At 39.6% G+C, this 20240-nt stretch overlaps 1 protein-coding gene across 2 annotated transcripts; it reads left to right on the plus strand.

The window, feature by feature from the left end:
- Window positions 1-1661: 1661 nt before the first annotated feature.
- LOC117524154 (RCC1 and BTB domain-containing protein 1-like) lies at window positions 1662-19455 on the plus strand. Of its 2 annotated transcripts, none has more exons than XM_034185889.1 (12): window positions 1662-1792; window positions 3905-4070; window positions 11644-11794; window positions 11874-12040; window positions 13071-13229; window positions 13316-13423; window positions 15317-15459; window positions 15545-15735; window positions 17062-17188; window positions 17268-17419; window positions 17498-17628; window positions 18329-18469. In XM_034185889.1, exons 2-12 carry the CDS (start codon window positions 3945-3947, stop codon window positions 18467-18469), a joined length of 1596 nt encoding a protein of 531 aa, XP_034041780.1. In that variant the 5' UTR covers window positions 1662-1792; window positions 3905-3944. The 2 variants fall into 2 exon arrangements, with proteins under 2 accessions (XP_034041780.1, XP_034041781.1); XM_034185890.1 differs by having other exon boundaries at window positions 1684-1792; window positions 3771-4070; window positions 18329-19455.
- Window positions 19456-20240: the final 785 nt, after the last annotated feature.

A 20240-nucleotide genomic window follows, 5' to 3' on the forward strand; every position in this document is an offset into this window, starting at 1 on the left:
AATTTACAAACAACTGTAGTTTAAACACAGAAAAACTGTAATACCAAAAACTGTGCAATACAGTTAAAATTACATGACACTTAAAATACTGTAAATTAAGGGTTTGTATTCACTGCCGCATAAAGATGCCACCCGAAGTGAGAAATACAGAAAACACTGGCATCTTCCGCGGCACATAGGGGTGCCACCAGAAGTGCCCTCTCTCTGAGATTATGCTGGCCAATCTTTAACACAGCACTTGCATGGAACAATACAGTCGGGCATGTTAAATAATAAAGGTTCTATGTGAATCTTGAAATGTTTGACTATATATTTTCGTTTAAAGGCATTTATAATATACTTCTGTTAAAAATTTCATTCTTTTCTATAACCCTCCCAAATATGTACGGGTCATTCGGAACATTTTGAGGAACTTGGATAATCTGTAGCGGCTCTTTGTCCCGAATAAAAGTTTTAGCACATATTCCAAGTTGTTTATTGGGGTCATATTATTCTAGAATAGTTGAGCTATTCTCCTAAATTATGTGCATAGGTCCTCTACTACTCAGGTATGTTGTGTATGCTAGCATCTAAAACATGAACTTAGGTTATAGATTAAAAGGTATATAAGTAAATGGAACAATAACAGAATTACGATTTAGAAACTACTCGTATGTATAAAGATGACTTAAAGCTTCAAATCACAGAAGGGAGACCAAACATATTATTAGCAACAAATGTAACTTTAAAATTAAATACACATTTTTTATACACAAATACTGTTTTTGTAGTTTATTCCATAAAACAACAACAACAACAACGACAACAACAAAAACTTAACAACCTTGAGTGACCTTTGATTACAGAATCAAGTACAGGCACTTATTTATTGTGGCCCTAAATAATATACATGATCAACATTTGTGCAACAGATGGAAAAATACAATAATGCCTGTATAAAAAAACAAAAAACAATGAAATCACAAAATATCAAAGAATAACAGTAAACACAATGACTGAATAAAAGGAAGACTCCTGAGAGTGGTAACTGTTAAATAAAACTGCTTTATTTGAGACTTGAACTGGGCTTTGTACCCAAGATTGTGTATGTGACCAATATCCATCCTCATGACCAAAAACATTTAAATTAAAAAACACAGCATGGTGCATTTAATGGACCTCACTGGAGTGCTTAATAATATGATCAGTTTCTGTACCAGGCTTTAAAATGATATGCACTGATATCTGCTGTTTCAAATGACTTCAAACCAGCAAAACTGGAATGCAGGATTAATCTGAACACAACTTTATTGGCAACACCACATGTATGTAGAGTCCCTTTATTCAGAAGCTACAAACATTTAGTAAAGTCAACAATTCAAAATCGCACTAAACTTTGATAGGATGTTTGGATAGGTAGGATGAAATGTTAGGACACAGGCTATGGCACAGGCTTTGACCAGTACACACACACACACACACACACACACACACACACACACACACACACACACACACACATATATATATATATATATATATATATATATATATATATATATATATATATATATATATATATATATATATATAATATCTGTTTGTGGGGATAGTTTCCTAAAATGAGCTCTGTCAGCGATTACTCTGGCCTCGTGGTCACGTGTTTTTTTTTTTTTTTTTTTTTTTTTTTTTTTGTTTTGTTTTGTTTTGTTTTGTTTTTTTTGGCGTTTTAGCCGCTCTGCAGCGGTAAGATAGTTTTTGTTCTGAAAGTGTCAGACTGATCATTGTCGGCACACACATGCGTACCTAACAGGTGAGTCGAACAGAAATCGAATAGTTGCCTTTTATTTAAATGTAGTGTCTGTCGTTATGAGCTGTCGAACTAAATTGCTAATGTTAGCATGTTTGTTAGCTCAGTAACATTCCTGACATGGTTCTGGTAACAACCACACTGTCAACGTTTTATTTATTTTATTTTAACAGTAGAAGACTTGTGTCACATGGCGATAAGTGGAAGAAGCTTTATCAGTTTTCTCAGTTTAACACGCTGGAAAGTCCTAGAAATCTTTTTTTTTTTTTTTATGGAAATCGTACTGAAAGCTTGGGTGTTATGGTCACTCAATTCTGCAGCCATTGAATTTTAAAATAATTCTAATTTTAAAAAAGTGAGAGATGCAAAATGTTTTTGCCCGGAAGTTCGGTGAGTGCCACTGTGAGCATGCGCACTCGAAATATGGATAAAGTCTAAATATTTTCACAGCTTCTCTAAGGCAGAACCCACTGACTGTACATTATTTTGTTTTTGCAGTATTTTAGTCCTACATAAGTGGCGTTTAGGACATTTTAAAAACTTAACAGATGACAGTGGAGTTTGTTAGTTGGAAGAAATGATTTATAATCTGGTATATTTTTTGTAAAGATAGTGTTGCCTGAAGTGAGGTACAGTGCATCTGAAAAATATTCACAGCACTTCACTTTTGCCACATTCTGTTATGTTACAGCCTTATTCCAAAATGGAGTAAATAATTTTTTTGTTTTCTCTCGAAATCCTACTCACAACACCCCATAATGACAACAATATATATATTTTTTTATTTCTGCAAATTTATTAAAAATATAAAACAAAACAAAAAAAAAACTAAGAAATCAAACATACATAAGTATTCACATGCTTTGCTGAGTACTTTGTTGATGCATCTTTGGCAGCAAATACACCCTAAAGTCTTCTTGAATATGATGCCACTGGCCTGGCACACCTTTTTTGCAGTTTTACCCATTCCTCTTTGCAGCACCTCTCAAGCTCCATCAGGTTGGATAGGGAGCATCACTGCACAGCCGTTTTCAGATCTCTCCAGAGATGTTCAGTCAGATTTGCTCAGTTTAGATGGGTGGTCAGCTCTAGAAAGAGTCCTGGTAGATCCGAACTTCTTCCATTTACGGGTGATGGAGGCCACTGTGCTCATTGGGACGTTCAAAGCAGCAGAAATGTAACCTTCTTGTAATCTATAACCTTCACCAGATTTGTGCCTTGACACAATCCTGTCTCAGTGGTCTGCAGACCGCCTTTGTCTTCATGCTTGGTTTGTGCTATGACATCCACTGTCAGCTGTGGGACCTTATGTGCAGACAGGTTTACACCTTGCCAAATCCTATCCAGTCAACTGAATTTACCCCATGTGGACTCCAGTTACACTGTAAAAACATCTCAAGAATGATCAGTGAAACAGGATGCACCTGAGCTCAGTTTTCAGCTTTATGGCTAAGGCTGTGAATACTTACTATGTGCATGTGATTCCTTCATTTTATTTTTAATACATTTTCAAACCTCTAAGAAAAATTCACATTGTCATTATGGGGTATTGTGTGTAGAATTTTTCAGAGGAAAAATGAATTTAATCTATTTTGGAATAAGACTGTAACATAAAATGTGGGAAAAGTGAAGCGCTGTGAATACTTTCTGGATGCACTGTATGCCCTTTAGCAGTCGGGCCACAATTGTTAATAATTATGCCTTTTTATCATTACTCCTTGAATTTAAAAAAGTGTAGCCAATAATATGTATTGTCACAAAAGTGAAAGTGTCCAGAACATATACAATAATACCATTTTTGTTTACTTTAAATCTTTCTGCCCTTATTGACTTCTATTTGTTTGTTTGCATGGGGTCTGCATGGACACATTAATAAAGTTATCTCAATCTGATTTATTACATAGGTTATTTTTCTGACTGCTGACTGTCAGTTTCGTGCTTTTAAATGAGAGCTTGAATGAATGCTTAACTGTGTTGCCAGATGTGTTTGTGCACACCCAGGCATCCATGTTTTCAAGCCAATGAACACAAGCTTCTGCAGCACTGGCACTGTTGCCCACAGTGGCCACTTGGCCCTCTTCTGCTCTGATTTTTGGATTGTTGTGGATCACTCAGCCCGGCCGTCCTCAATGCAGACAGACGGCAAGGACCTATCATGGTGGATTTGACCAAATGGCCTCTGTTCAACCTGGTGGAGCCCCAGGAGCTCTGCATGATACGGAAAGCGTGTGTGTTCGGAACATCTGCCAGTGAAGCCATTTACGTCACAAATGATGATGAGGTGAGAAGTCAAAGGGTATTTAAGGGACATACTGATTTAAGTTTAATAACAACAGCTGTACTTCAGAAAAAATTGAATATCAGTGTTTTTTGTCAGTTATTTCAGAAAGTGAAAATATAACTATAAATTGACTCATTTCATGTATATACTAAAATGTTTCAAGCAATATTTTTCATTCAGTTTTGATCATTTTGGCCTTCAGCTCCAAAAAAGAGAGAAAAGTATCTCAAAATAAAATAATAGTTTGATATGTGCAATTTTTTATTTTATTTAATTGTTTGAGCTGTAAGTCATAATTATTAAAATAAGAGTAGTTGAAAGTTTATATGTAATGAGATAAGAATATATAAAGTTTTCACTTTCTGAAATACCTAACACAAAACATTAAACTTATTCATCATATTCTTTTCTGAGATGCACCTGTGTATATACTCCCAAGATCACACCTTCAGCTCTTTATTTTACCCAACCAAGAGTTAAGTTTGAATTAGACCTTATGACTGAGTTTCTCATTAACCCAATTTGCTGACTCACAAATTTGAGTAAGCCAACCATAGTCTACAACCCCAATTCCAATGAAGTTGGGACGTTGTGTGAAATGTAAATAAAAACAGAATACAATGATTTGCAAATCCTGTTCAATCTATATTCAATTGAATACACCACAAAGACAAGATATTTAATGTTCAAACTGATAAACGTTATTGTTTCGTGCAAATATTTACTCATTTTTAAAATGGATGCCTCCAACACATTTCAAAAAAGCTGGGATGGGGCAACAAAAGACTGGGGAAGTTGATGAATGCTCAAAGAACACCTGTTTAGAACATTCCACAGGTGAACAGGTTAATTGGAAACAGGTGAGTGTCATGATTGGATATAAAAGGAGCATTCCCAAAAGGTTCAGCCATTCACAAGCAAAGATGGGGCGAGGATCACCACTTTGTGAACAACTGCGTGAAAAAATGGTCCAACAGTTTAAGAACAATGTTTCTCAACATTCAGTTGCAAGGAATTTAGGGAATCCATCATCTACAGTCCATAATATAATCAGAAGATTCAGAGAATCTGGAGAATTTTCTACATGTAAGTGACAAGGCCAAAGACAACATTGAATGCTCGTGACCTTCGATCCCTCAGGCAGCACCGCATTAAAATCCAACATCATTGTGTAAAGGATCTTACAATGTGGGCTCAGGAACACTTCAGAAAACCATTGTCAGTTAACACAGTTTGTCACTACTCGCTACATCTACAAGTGCAAGTTAAAACTCCACTATGCAATCAATCAATTTTATTTATATAGCGCCAAATTACAACAAACAGTTGCCCCAAGGCGCTTTATATTTATTGTAAGGCAAGGCCATACAATAATTACGTAAAAACCCCAATGGTCAAAACGACCCCCTGTGAGCAAGCACTTGGTGACAGTGGGAAGGAAAAACTCCCTTTTAACAGGAAGAAACCTCTAGCAGAACCAGGCTCAGGGAGGGGCAGTCTTCTGCTGGGACTGGTTGGGGCTGAGGGAGAGAACCAGGAAAAAGACATGCTGTGGAGGGGAGCAGAGATCAATCACTAATGATTAAATGCAGAGTGGTGCATACAGAGCAAAAAGAGAAAGAAACACTCAGTGCATCATGGGAACCCCCCAGCAGTCTAAGTCTATAGCAGCATAACTAAGGGATGGTTCAGGGTCACCTGATCCAGCCCTAACTATAAGCTTTAGCAAAAAGGAAAGTTTTAAGCCTAATCTTAAAAGTAGAGAGGGTGTCTGTCTCCCTGATCCGAATTGGGAGCTGGTTCCACAGGAGAGGAGCCTGAAAGCTGAAGGCTCTGCCTCCCATTCTACTCTTACAAACCCTAGGAACTACAAGTAAGCCTGCAGTCTGAGAGCGAAGCGCTCTATTGGGGTGATATGGTACTATGAGGTCCCTAAGATAAGATGGGACCTGATTATTCAAAACCTTATAAGTAAGAAGAATAATTTTAAATTCTATTCTAGAATTAACAGGAAGCCAATGAAGAGAGGCCAATATGGGTGAGATATGCTCTCTCCTTCTAGTCCCCGTTAGTACTCTAGCTGCAGCATTTTGAATTAACTGAAGGCTTTTCAGGGAACTTTTAGGGCAACCTGATAATAATGAATTACAGTAGTCCAGCCTAGAGGAAATAAATGCATGAATTAGTTTTTCAGCATCACTCTGAGACAAGACCTTTCTAATTTTAGAGATATTGCGCAAATGCAAAAAAGCAGTCCTACATATTTGTTTAATATGCGCTTTGAATGACATATCCTGATCAAAAATGACTCCAAGATTTCTCACAGTATTACTAGAGGTCAGGGTAATGCCATCCAGAGTAAGGATCTGGTTAGACACCATGTTTCTAAGATTTGTGGGGCCAAGTACAATAACTTCAGTTTTATCTGAGTTTAAAAGCAGGAAATTAGAGGTCATCCATGTCTTAATGTCTGTAAGACAATCCTGCAGTTTAGCTAATTGGTGTGTGTCCTCTGGCTTCATGGATAGATAAAGCTGGGTATCATCTGCGTAACAATGAAAATTTAAGCAATGCTGTCTAATACTGCCTAAGGGAAGCATGTATAAAGTGAATAAAATTGGTCCTAGCACAGAACCTTGTGGAACTCCATAATTAACCTTAGTCTGTGAAGAAGATTCCCCATTTACATGAACAAATTGTAATCTATTAGATAAATATGATTCAAACCACCGCAGCGCAGTGCCTTTAATACCTATGGCATGCTCTAATCTCTGTAATAAAATTTTATGGTCAACAGTATCAAAAGCAGCACTGAGGTCTAACAGAACAAGCACAGAGATGAGTCCACTGTCTGAGGCCATAAAAAGATCATTTGTAACCTTCACTAATGCTGTTTCTGTACTATGATGAATTCTAAAACCTGACTGAAACTCTTCAAATAGACCATTCCTCTGCAGATGATCAGTTAGCTGTTTTACAACTACCCTTTCAAGAATTTTTGAGAGAAAAGGAAGGTTGGAGATTGGCCTATAATTAGCTAAGATAGCTGGGTCAAGTGATGGCTTTTTAAGTAATGGTTTAATTACTGCCACCTTAAAAGCCTGTGGTACATAGCCAACTAATAAAGATAGATCATATTTAAGATCGAAGCATTAAATAATGGTAGGGCTTCCTTGAGCAACCTGGTAGGAATGGGGTCTAATAGACATGTTGATGGTTTGGATGACGTAACTAATGAAAATAACTCAGACAGAACAATCTGAGAGAAAGAGTCTAACCAAATACCGGCATCACTGAAAGCAGCCAAAGATAACGATACGTCTTTGGGATGGTTATGAGTAACTTTTTCTCTAATAGTTAAAATTTTATTAGCAAAGAAAGTCATGAAGTCATTACTAGTTAAAGTTAAAGGAATACTCGGCTCAATAGAGCTCTGACTCTTTGTCAGCCTGGCTACAGTGCTGAAAAGAAACCTGGGGTTGTTCTTATTTTCTTCAATTAGTGATGAGTAGTAAGATGTCCTAGCTTTACGGAGGGCTTTTTTATAGAGCAACAGACTCTTTTTCCAGGCTAAGTGAAGATCTAAATTAGTGAGACGCCATTTCCTCTCCAACTTACGGGTTATCTGCTTTAAGCTGCGAGTTTGTGAGTTATACCACGGAGTCAGGCACTTCTGATTTAAAGCTCTCTTTTTCAGAGGAGCTACAGCATCCAAAGTTGTCTTCAATGAGGATGTAAAACTATTGACGAGATACTCTATCTCACTTACAGAGTTTAGGTAGCTAATCTGCACAGTGTTGGTATATGGCATTAGAGAACATAAAGGAGGAATCATATCCTTAAACCTAGTGTAATGAAACTTATTCCCCACTGCTGGGTAGTCCATCAGAGTAAATGTAAATGTTATTAAGAAATGATCAGACAGAAGGGAGTTTTCAGGGAATACTGTTAAGTCTTCAATTTCCATACCATAAGTCAGAACAAGATCTAAGATATGATTAAAGTGGTGGGTGGACTCATTTACATTTTGAGCAAAGCCAATTGAGTCTAATAATAGATTAAATGCAGTGTTGAGGCTGTCATTCTCAGCATCTGTGTGGATGTTAAAATCGCCCACTATAATTATCTTATCTGAGCTAAGCACTAAGTCAGACAAAAGGTCTGAAAATTCACAGAGAAACTCACAGTAACGACCAGGTGGACGATGGATAATAACAAATAAAACTGGTTTTTGGGACTTCCAATTTGGATGGACAAGACTAAGAGTCAAGCTTTCAAATGAATTAAAGCTCTGTCTGGGTTTTTAATTAATTAATAAGCTGGAATGGAAGATTGCTGCTAATCCTCCACCTCGGCCCGTGCTACGAGCGTTCTGGCAGTTAGTGTGACTCGGGGGTGTTGACTCATTTAAACTAACATATTCATCCTGCTGTAACCAGGTTTCTGTAAGGCAGAATAAATCAATAAAAAAAAGTAAAGTCCCTTCGGCTGCTCCCTTGTTTGCACCTCTGGACAAAAGAGGAAAAAAGACCATCCAGATTGTTACTAGCGCAAAGTTCAAAAGCCAGCATCTGTGAAGGCACCATCAATGGTGAAAGGTACATCCAGGTTTTGGAGCAACACATGCTGCCATCCAAGCAATGTCTTTTTCAGGGACATCTCTGCTTATTTCAGCAAGACAGTGCCAAGCCACATTCTGCACATGTTACAACAGCGTGGCTTCGTAGTAAAAGAGTGCGGGTACTAGACTGGCCTGCCTGTAGTCCAGACCTGTCGCCCATTGAAAATGTGTGGCACATTATAAAGCACAAAATGCGACAACGGAGACCCCGGACCTTTGAACAACTGAAGTCGTACATCAAGCAAGAATTGTAAAGAATTCCACCTACAAAGCTTCAACAATTAGTGTCCTCAGTTCCCAAACACTTATCGAGTGTTGTTAGAAGGAAAGGTGATGTAACACAGTGGTAAACATACCACTGTCCCAGCTTTTTAAAAACGTGTTGCAGGCATCCATTTCAAAATGAGCAAATATTTGCACAAAAACAATAAAGTTTATCAGTTTGAACATGAAATATCTTTGTTTAAATGTCTTTCATTAAAAGTCTTGGTGGTGTATTCAATTGAATATAAATTGAAATGCATTTGCAAATTATTTACATTTTACACAATGTCCCAACTTTATTGGGATTGGGGTTATAGTATTAGTAGCATGAAAAATAGTCTTCAAAAAGTGGACCTAAGGGTGTGGAGGGGAAGCACCCCCCCATCTCATTTTACTTCATGTCATCCTCAGAAAGAGACTTGAGGTGTATTTGGGCAGAAAAAAACAAGCGTTAGCATTTGTTAATACATGCAGATAAGCTGTTTTTAGCGAGGACACACACGGAGCAGTACAGAGTTTTAAAGACAAAAAAAATAGAAATGTCTTTGTAAGCTCAGTGCAGGTGTGCTGCCGTCACCGTGCTTTCAGAGACGGCAACTGTTCTCAACTCTGAGCTGCGCTGCAGAAAAAAGGATGAAAAGGTCACAGCATCAAACGCTTCATGGGTGAAGTGAGCAGTTCAGTCGAACCGAGACCTCCGCCTGCCCACGAGCTGCCAAGTTTGACCCACAATACAAATACGATGGAGAGGTTGACATTACGCTGCTGTGAAGAGGAATCGAGTGTCTAGTATCAGAGCAGTTTTATGATTACAAGTAAATGCATACGGGATCGGACCGATACTGGTTTCGGGATCGGTGCATTCCTAACTTATGTACATGTGGCTTCTTAGTTTTTATATATATATATATATATATATATATATATATATATATACACAGTAGTGTTCAGAATAATAATCTATAATAATAATTAATCCAGGTTTCGAGCAGTGTTGGGTAGGATTACTTTGAAAGAATACATGTGGATTACATGTATGTATGTATGTATGTACATACATTTGGATTACTTGTAATCTGATTACTTTTGGATTACATTTCAAAGTAATCCTACCCAACCCTTTTTTTGAGTATATTTCTTATTGTTACATGGGAAACAAGGTACCAGTAGATTCACAAATCCAACAAGACCAAGCATTCATGATATGCACACTCTTAAAATTGGGCTATTATTAAAAAAAAAGTAGAAAAGGGGGTGTTCACAGTAATAGTATTGTGGCATTCAGTCAGTGAGTTTGTCAATTTTGTGGAACAAACAGGTGTGAATCAGGTGTCCCCTATTTAAGGATGAAGCCAGCACCTGTTGAATATGCTTTTCTCTTTGAAAGCCTGAGGAAAATGGGACGTTCAAGACATTGTTCAGAAGAACAGCGTAGTTTGATTAAAAAAGTTGATTGGAGAGGGGAAAACTTATACGCAGGTGCAAAAAATTATAGGCTGTTCATCTACATTGATCTCCAATGCTTTAAAATGGGAAAAAAAAAAAAAACAGAGGCATGGAAGAAAACAGAAAACAACCATCAAAATGGATAGAAGAATAACCAGAATGGCAAAGGCTCACCCATTGATCAGCTCCAGGATGATCAAAGACAGTCTGGAGTTACCTGTAAGTGTTGTGACAGTTAGAAGATACCTGTGTGAAGCTAATTTATTTGCAAGAATCCCCTGCAAAGGCACTCTATTAAATAAAAGACATGTAGAAGAGGTTACAATTTGCCAAAGAACACATCAACTGGCCTAAAGAGAAATGGAGGAATATTTTGTGGACTGATGAGAGTAAAATTGATCTTTTTGGGTCCAAGGGCCCCCGACAGTTTGTGAGACGACCCCCAAACTCTGAATTCAAGCCACAGTTCACAGTGAAGAGAGTGAAGCATGGTGGTGCAAGCATCATGATATGGGCATGTTTCTCCTACTATGGTGTTGGGCCTATATATCGCATACCAGGTATCATGGATCAGTTTGGATATGTCAAAATACTTGAAGAGGTCATGTTGCCGTATGCTGAAGAGGACATGCCCTTGAAATGGCTGTTTCAACAAGACAATGACCCCAAGCACACTAGTAAACGAGCAAAATCTTGGTTTTAAACCAACATTAATGCCTTGCAGATGTGAAGAAATCATGAAAAACTGTGGTTATACAACTAAATACTAGTTTAGTGATTCACAGGATTGACAATAAAGCAGTTTGAACATAATAGTTTTGAGTTTGTAGCGTCAACAGCAGATGCTACTATTATTATGAACACCCCCTTTTCTACTTTTTTACTAATAGCCCAATTTCATAGCCTTAAGAGTGTGCATATCATGAATGCTTGATCTTGTTGAATTTGTGAGAATCTACTGAATCTACTGGTACCTTGTTTCCCATGTAACAATAAGAAATATACTCAAAACCTGGATTAATCTTTTTAGTCACATAGCACTACTATTATTCTGAACACTACTGTATATATATATATACACACATACCCTGCAACCCGATCCTTGTCATTGCTCGATGCAGTATCGGTGCAGCTCACAGTTGATGTCTCCTGTTCATGAGTCCTGTTCACTAATATGCTGACTGAAATTGTACGTTTGATCCGCATTATTCCTCTCTCTTTGTCTCCTCTGCCCACATTCAGGTGTTCGTTTTGGGCTTAAACTGCAGTAACTGCCTTGGAACCGGCGACAGCCAGAGCACCATCGTTCCCAAGAAGCTGGACTTCCTGAGTGGGAGGAAGGCGGTCAGTCTGAGTTACGGCAGTGGCCCCCACATCCTGCTGGCCACTGAGGGTACCTGCACAAAAAGTGGAATACTTCTGTTCACTGGTGTGTTATGAAACTGATTCTGAATGACTACACGTGTTTTCAGATGGAGAAGTTTTTGCCTGGGGCCATAACAGCTACAGCCAACTGGGAAATGGGACCACCAACCAAGGAGTGTCCCCGGTGCTGGTGTCTGCCAGTCTGCTCAAGAAGAAGGTGACAGAAGTGGCCTGTGGCTCTCACCACTCGATGGCTCTGACCGATACAGGAGAGGTGTGTGAACTAAGTGCCATCCTGTGGATGAGATTCCTTCCTGATGATTTCATAACGTTCGTAAAGAACTGTGTTGTTCAACTGCTTTGTCAAACTTAATACTGGAGTCACTTTATTCAATCCCGACTGATATGGATTTTTTTTTTTTTTGGCGGGATGATATTAATATCATGGATGGATGGATGAATGAGCTTTATTGTCATTGTCATTGAAAGTGCAACAACAATGAGATTACGTCCACACTCAAATTGCCACAGACAAGATACAGCAATTAATCCAGTTATTACTTGTTTACCGTAATAATGGCACACATCAGAATTAAGACAACACATATACATTTGACATTGTTTAAGTGCACTAAACTTGAAACAGTCCGTTTTCCGAAATGAGGCTGTGAGTGTGGGGGGGGGGCCCACTGCAACAGGAGTCGCGCTGGCCGTAAAATAAAAAAATTCTGATGCCAATCTATCTGCTGATGTACGTATACATAAAAAGTGGCAATGATTCCAGTCGTTTTGTTGTCATACCCTTATGACAAAGAAATCTAATGGCGGTTTAATGTTTTACAGTTTACACATGAACTTGAAAAACTATAAATATAACCAACATCCAGCCAGCATGTGTCACACTGCCGTCATGCTGGCTTCACTCAGATAGGCAGTTGCTGTGTCGCATCACTCAGCATTTGCATAAAATTTACTTCCTGTCTATTTTGTCACTTCCTAGCTGGTGGCACAGCAACCGTTTCACCAAATCACAACAGATGTTGCCCCCAAGGGTAAGGTCTAACAGGGTTTTTTAGTTGCCTTTTGCTGGATAGAAGAAAGCAGACGTGCTTGTTTATATAAAGAAATACTGCTGAGCTCCTCAGGCAGCCTGTGGGGCAGAGTGAACTGCTGGGACACCAGTCAACTGTTCTGAATTCCCTTGAGTAATATTAATAATTGAGTGAAGATCCTTCACTGACTTCTTACTATGAAAGTTGCTGTTCATGGTCCTCTCACCTGACCTTTGACCTCCTGCATGCCAGGTGTACGCATGGGGCTATAACAACTGTGGTCAGGTGGGCTCAGGCTCCACGTCAAACCAGCCCACGCCCCGCAGAGTGTCCATCTGTCTGCAGAACAAGGTGGCTATCAGCATCGTCTGCGGTCAGACCTCCTCCTTAGCCATCATGGACAACGGAGAGGTGATCCCTACATTCATACCACTGTGCAAAAACTGTTAGGCTTTTGCAGTTGTCATGTCAGTCGCTGTCTGTGTGTGTGTGTCCAGGTGTACGGTTGGGGTTATAACGGGAATGGACAACTTGGGCTGGGAAACAACGGGAACCAGCTCACTCCCTGTCGCCTCATAGGTCTGCAGGGATTGTGTGTGCAGCAGGTAGATTACTTGCGCCTCTAGTCCTTGTGTGCAGAGAATAGAATCCCTTTAAATCACTATGGGCCCTTGGGCAAAGTCCTTAATCCCAAAGTTGCTCCCAGTGTGTAGTGAGCACTTTGCATGGCACCACCATGACATCAGTGTGTGTGTGTGTGTGTGTGTGTGTGTGTGTGTGTGTGTCTGTGAATGTGAGGCATAATTGTAAAGCGCGTTGAGTGTCTGATGCAGATGGAAAAGCGCTATATAAATGCCATCCATTTACCATTTATTCAGAGAGTAGTAACAACTGAGAGCATGGCGCCATTTTGGGGCCAGTTGTGCTGAACTACTGAATGAACCTTTTTGTGTTTTCAGTTTTTTTTTTTTTTTTTTTATCATTTAACCACATACAGCAACACATTCAGGTGCATGTGCTATCAAAATAAATATAAAAATAGTTAAGATATCACATTTACCATTTATAATTTTATTTAATTAATTTAAAGGCTGATTTATGCTTCTGTAACTCTGTCATTCAGTGACATGCGTGACAGTTTTAAAGTTTTCCATTGCTGGATTATGCTTTATTCTGGATTAATTTGACCCTCTAAGCTTTTCTTTCTGATCAACTTCCAAATCAAAGGTAAGATGTATCCAAATGCACAGCAGCCCGGCATTTTCAGCGATTAAATAAATAAAATAGCTGGATTTACATGCCAGAGAGCTGAGTAGGGGGGCAAAGCTCTCGATTTACCGCTTGATCTACGTTCCGATCCTCACCTATGGTCATGAGATTTGGCTTGCGAGTACAAGTGGCCGAGATGAGTTTCCTCCGCAGGGTGGCTGGGTGCTCCCTTAGAGATAGGGTGAGGAGCTCGGAGTCGAGCCGCTGCTCCTCCACGTCGAAAGGAGTCAGTTGAGGTGGCTTGGGCATCTTTTCCAGATGCCCCCTGGACGCCTCGCTGGAGAGGTGTTCCGGGCACGTCCCATTGGGAGGAGGCCCCGGGGAAGACCCAGGACACGCTGGAGGGACTACATCTCTCGGCTGGCTTGGGATCACCTTGTGGTTCCCCCGGAGGAGCTGGGGGAGGTGTGTGTGGATCAGGAGGTCTGGGCGGCTTTGCTTGAGCTGCTGCCCCCCGCGACCCGACTCCGGAAAAAGCGGAAGAAAATGGATGGATTTACATGCAACTGAATGCAATTTTGGCCCCAAGATGGCACCACTAGTCATGTTTTTTTTCTTTTTTTTTTTTTGCTCGTCATGTCACTACTCTCTGAAAACTGAAGAGAAACTCACTGAAGCACTTTATTTGTATTTCTGATGAAAATACGGTACCCTGACCTATGTTGTTGAGCCCACATAACCTTGTCCACAGTTTTGAGGTGACCTTGTGTACCTGGCTTCTCCTTGATAGATGATGGTTTTTTCATCATGTTCTAGTCCACAAGATTTCAGAGGCTGTGCCCCCTTGTGGTCACAATAAGTATTTAAACGCACCTAGTGTTGAATTTGTCTGAAGGTGACCTTGTGTATCAAGTTTTACTTTACTACAAAGTATTTATCAAGTTATGACGTACACAGTCACGTGACACAGGTGAGAAGTCGTTTTAACTTGTAACATTGAAGATGGTGGAAAAATTTAAATTCCTCCACATGCTGCAAAATGTACCAGGTTCTTCCTTGGCCCCATGTTTCATCCCTCTTGCAAATGTTGTAAAAGTCATACTGTGTAATCCTGCTGATGATTGAGCCAAAAACATGACCTGTTTGGCAAAGCTAACAAATTCTTACAGCTCAAACATGAGCCTTGTTAGTTTGATCTAGTGAGTAAATATGCGTTTGTGTTTTTGTTCTGTGTTGACGTTTGTTTTTAATATGATAGGTATCTAAAGCCTTTTTATTTTTCACTCCAGATTGTCTCGGGCTATGCCCACTCTCTGGCACTGACAGATCAAGGGTTGCTCTACGCTTGGGGCGCAAACACATACGGACAACTGGGCACCGGTAACAAGATTAACCAGCTGAGTCCGGTGCAGATTATGTCTAACAAAGAGAGGTGAGTGACAGCGCCACCAACAAGGACCGTTACTTCTGTCCTCACACGCTTGTGTCATGTCGCCCACTTCTGTTTGTGTTGGCAGGATTGTGGAGATCGCCGCCTGTCACTCTACACACACGTCAGCAGCGAAGACCCAGAGTGGCCTGGTGTACATGTGGGGCCAGTGCCGGGGCCAGTCCATCGTTCTGCCAAACCTCACGCAGTTCACGTGCACAGACGATGTCTTTGCATGCTTCTCCACCCCGTCCGTTATGTGGAGGCTTCTTTCTGTAGGTAAGTTGCCTTCAGGGACGGTGCAGCAAATAAACTTCAGATCATGTTTATTTTACTTAGGGCCATTCACAAAATGTGCTCTGCCAGTTTATGCACATGCGCACAGACTGAGTTGAGATGATTCATCTTTTCGCAGGGAGCATTTGGTTTATTTCCCATGTCACCAAAGTTACACTGGTAACTTTTCAGATGTCAGATTTTCCATGAATGCATGGGTTTTCTAAGAGTTTTAACATTCAGGACTTCATTACTTCTACCAAAGCAGATTAAATGTGTATTGTGACAGATTAACACATCAAATATGAGTTTAGAGGGACTTTTGCAGTCTTTAATAACAATGTAAGGCTGCCCCTGCTGGTCTGTTCAAAAATATTGAGCTCTAACTTGAAAATTTCTTGTAAAATTACTACAATCAACCATTGAGCAGGCAGTGTGCTCTGTGTGTGATCCTGATCCCTTTGGATTTCATAAGTGAAGCAGAGTAGGTCCTGATGAGTACTTGTTAAGAAAGTCATCTGGCATAAAACACGCAAAATCCCAACTCAGAACATTTTGATATAGGGATGTTTAAATTTTAAAATGGTTATTTTCATGAAATGTCACTCTTTTTAAAGCTTAGATTTGATCATTTTTTCCTGATAGAAGTCTTTGTTGCACATGAAAATCCAGTATAGTATATCTTTTAGTATACATTACAAATCTAAGGTGAAACTCTACTGGTGTATACTAAGGTACTCCTGAATATAAAAAGGAAAAACGAGAGAAAAAACAAGAAGAAAGAAGAGACAGAGCCACCTAGGTGCCTGGTCTTGAGAACCAGGGATGGTAAGTTTAAAAGCTTTTGATTACATGATTACTTCAGTGACTGTCAGAAATCTGAAAACACAATTTAGATTTTTACAGCTATGATAAACAGTGTAAACTTAGCTTATTTATTTGTTTTAATGCAGTGCTGTGGCATTACAAGGATTGTCAGATGTTAATGTGTGTATTACAAGAAAGGGGTAAACAAAGTTTTTCTAATGTCATTGAAACAAAATCAATTCAGCCTGACTTTTTTTTAATACCATGAAGTCTCAAATCAGTATCTTTGTAGTGTTCCTGGCATTAACAGCATAGGAGCCTTTGGACTTGTATGTTCCTAATTTTTAACCACATTGAAGGCAGATCCGGTCCAGGAACTGCTTGCCCCGTGTGTGTGTGCGTCCATCTGAAATGGCACATGGGCTTTGGGTCACAGCCTGATGATAACTTTGTCTAGCAGTTATTTCTGCATGAATTCCCTAAAATTTAATGATCATGTTTGTCTCTGTTTCCTGTGTCCAGAACACAATGACTTCCTGACTGTGGCCCAGTCTCTGAAGAAAGTGTTTGACAACCCGGAGACGGCTGACCTCAAGTTCTGCATCGACGGCAAATATATCTACGTCCACAAAGCAGTTCTGAAAATCAGGTTAGGCGCAGTCTGTAAATATCAGAAATCAGAGTGAAAGCATTTGGTACCAACTGTTCTAAAACGCCACTTTGTGCAGGTGCGAGCATTTCCGGTCCATGTTTCACTCTCACTGGAATGAGGACATGAAGGAGGTGATCGAAATCAGCCAGTTCTCCTACGCTGTGTACCGCTCCTTCCTGGAGTTCCTCTACACAGACACCGTGGATTTGCCTCCTGAGGACGCCATTGGTCAGACCCACATTAGTGCCACCTAGCGCTTATCTTCAGACGCTCCTATCTGACGGCTTTTACCCCGTGTTCCCTCAGGACTGCTGGACCTGGCCACCTCGTACTGTGAGAACCATCTCAAACGTCTGTGCCAGCACATTATAAAGAGAGGCATCACAGTGGAAAACGCCTTCTCGCTACTGTCTGCCGCGGTGCGCTACGACGCAGAGGTCAGATGGAGATTAACATAATATCTCCATTTCACTGAAAGTCACCCCCCCCCCCCCCCCCCAAAAAAAGTACAGATTTGTGATAAAATGCAACATCAATAGAGAACAAGACGAGAGCCCATCGATTCACTGATGATTGTTGTCTTTGTGGAAGCATGCAAACAAAACACAATCTAACTTTATAAATCAAAATTTGGAGGAAATTTAAATTTGGGATTCTCAAATCACACATTAAAGATCTTTGCACTTGTATCACTTTAAAGTGCTCTTGAGCGAAAAGTGTAGTGATGCAATCTTAAGATGGGAACATTTGATGTTACTAGAATGCCTCACTGGTTTTCTTGGCTCTTGATTGGCTGAGCACACCTGACTTCTTCATCATCAGTGGGTGGAGCAGGGAGAGATGGAGAGAACCTGGTCTCCAGGAGCAGGGTTGGGTTGGTGAAATGAGGGAAATTTGGGTTAACCTACAGTCCCTGGTTCTCAAGACCAGGCACCTAAGTGGCTCTACTCTATTCAACTTTTTTTTTTTTTTTAGATATACCTTAGTATACACTAGTAGTTCTACTTTAGAATTGGAATATATTATAGAAGACATACCTTACTGAATTTTCATGCAGGGTAAAAAAAAACCCCAAAAAACAAACAAAAACCAAACCATCTCTAATCTCTCTCCTCACATGCTGTTTTTGTCATTCAGGACCTGGAAGAGTTCTGCTTTAAGTTCTGCGTCAATCACCTGACTGAGGTGACTCAGACCGCCGCCTTCTGGCAGATGGACGGGGACCTGCTGAAGGATTTCATATGCCGAGCCGGGCGCTGCGGCGCCTTTAAGAACTGACCTCAGTCTGAAACGCATTGGGAACCCACAGGAGGACTGGAGTCACCTCAGCACTCGGGCTGCCGCTGTCCCATCAGTAATTCAACTTATTCCAAAAATCCTGTTACATTCACTCATCACCGCAGTGCCTGAGTACTTCTGGGAACCTTCAGAGGTTTACCAGCTTATTTACTTATTTTCTGCATGAGATTGTTGCCACTTCCTGAGATGATTGACCAACTGAATTTTTGTTTGGCGCCTTTGCACTTGTTTTACCAGAACCGTGAAATTGATTTTTACTCCTCTTAACAGCACACCAGAGTATGAAGCTGTTTGCACTCAGTGTTCTGTAGACTCCACGGCGTCATGTCGGGAGTCTGTCGTTAGAATCCTGCTGTGTGATTAGAAATAGAAACTCAGGATGCGAGTGACACTCAGAATGGTCTTAAAACTGTTACGGATGTGAAAACATTCACCCGCTTTAGTAAATTCACTTGTGCAGCTATAGTTCTGTGCTATTTCATCATGCCAATGAAGAGTGTTGACCACCAGGTGGCATTAGACATTAAAGCACACCAATAATTCACTTTTTGGACAACTTTGGCACAACTGGTACTTAATGACAAACTGCCAAAACTTTTTGTCACAGTAGATTTCATTTTTTGGTAGTCGCCGCAGTCGCTCTGAGGCCGTGCGTAAAAAAAAAAAAAAAATGCAGGACTCCACTGAAGTATTCACACAGTTGAATGGCTTTTTCTTTGAGTTGATCTCAGCACAATTGCTGACACACTGGTTTATAGGAAAATATTTTTAGTCCATTGTGGCCTTGTAGTTATGCTTTTCTTCCTTTTCTCGACATTTCATCTGTATTGCATCTTACATCTTTGCTTTAATGGTAAGATTTTGAAGAATGTGTTTGCTGAGCGGAACATTTCTTGTAAGTAAAGATTTCGTTAATCAAGTGCCAGCTGAATGATTCAAATAGATGAATTAAAAACTGATCTACAGCTGTTTTGTCTGATTTTGTCCTTGTCTCTAAAGTGGAGTTTAAACAGGAAATACGAGGCTGACAATCACTTCTTAGTTATCTTTCTGTACCTCAACCTTCTAAAATATACAGCAGGCAAAAAGCAGACCTTTTTTAAAGGTGTTACAGAACTTTGTACCTTTTTTAATTATGTTTTAAAAGATCACTATTTCTGCATAAATGACTAAAGTCTCGTTACTGAGCTTTTAACACCACAAATGTTACAGTGACGACAACCAGGATGACAAAATAGGAAATGGAGAAAAACTAAAAAAATGCAGGTAACTTCAAAGTTTATACAAAAATTTCTACAAAAACAGTTCCACAGTTTCTATATTAAAACAAAGAAAATGGCAAGTTACAACATAACTAACTTTACAATACTGCAGTAATAAGCATTAATGAACAGTGAATTAAGACTGAAATGTTTAACAAAAAAATGTTCATGTTAAATAAGGTATGAAATTAGATTTACTAGTTTGTAAACTTACTGACCAGCATTACATTAGTTTAAACTGTCAGTTAATACTTATTACTGCATTACAAAGATCATAATCTAAACAGTTCTAAAAACAAACACTGAAATGTTTTCATGGACCTCTTTGAATCTCTTAAAACATTAGCAGAACACTTCCATTCATAAAATCCTTAAAACCTGTGACATGATAACGGAACAGTCAGTCTTTGGAATTCTGACCTCACATCCAGCAAGTCATCCAGTGATTTTGTAAAATACTGTGCAAAAAATGGTAAACTATTTCACGC

Source organism: Thalassophryne amazonica, chromosome 14, assembly GCF_902500255.1.
Source record: "Thalassophryne amazonica chromosome 14, fThaAma1.1, whole genome shotgun sequence".
NCBI classification, from domain to species: Eukaryota; Metazoa; Chordata; class Actinopteri; order Batrachoidiformes; family Batrachoididae; genus Thalassophryne; species Thalassophryne amazonica.

Excerpts from the sequence above, each read along its gene's own strand:
- LOC117524154 (XM_034185889.1), top strand. The coding sequence starts at position 3,945 with ATGGTGGATTTGACCAAATGGCCTCTGTTCAACCTGGTGGAGCCCCAG. Across the intron at positions 13,230-13,315 it reads CCATCATGGACAACGGAGAG|GTGTACGGTTGGGGTTATAA; the intron begins GTGATCCCTACA and ends GTGTGTGTCCAG. Across the intron at positions 17,420-17,497 it reads GCCTCCTGAGGACGCCATTG|GACTGCTGGACCTGGCCACC; the intron begins GTCAGACCCACA and ends GTGTTCCCTCAG.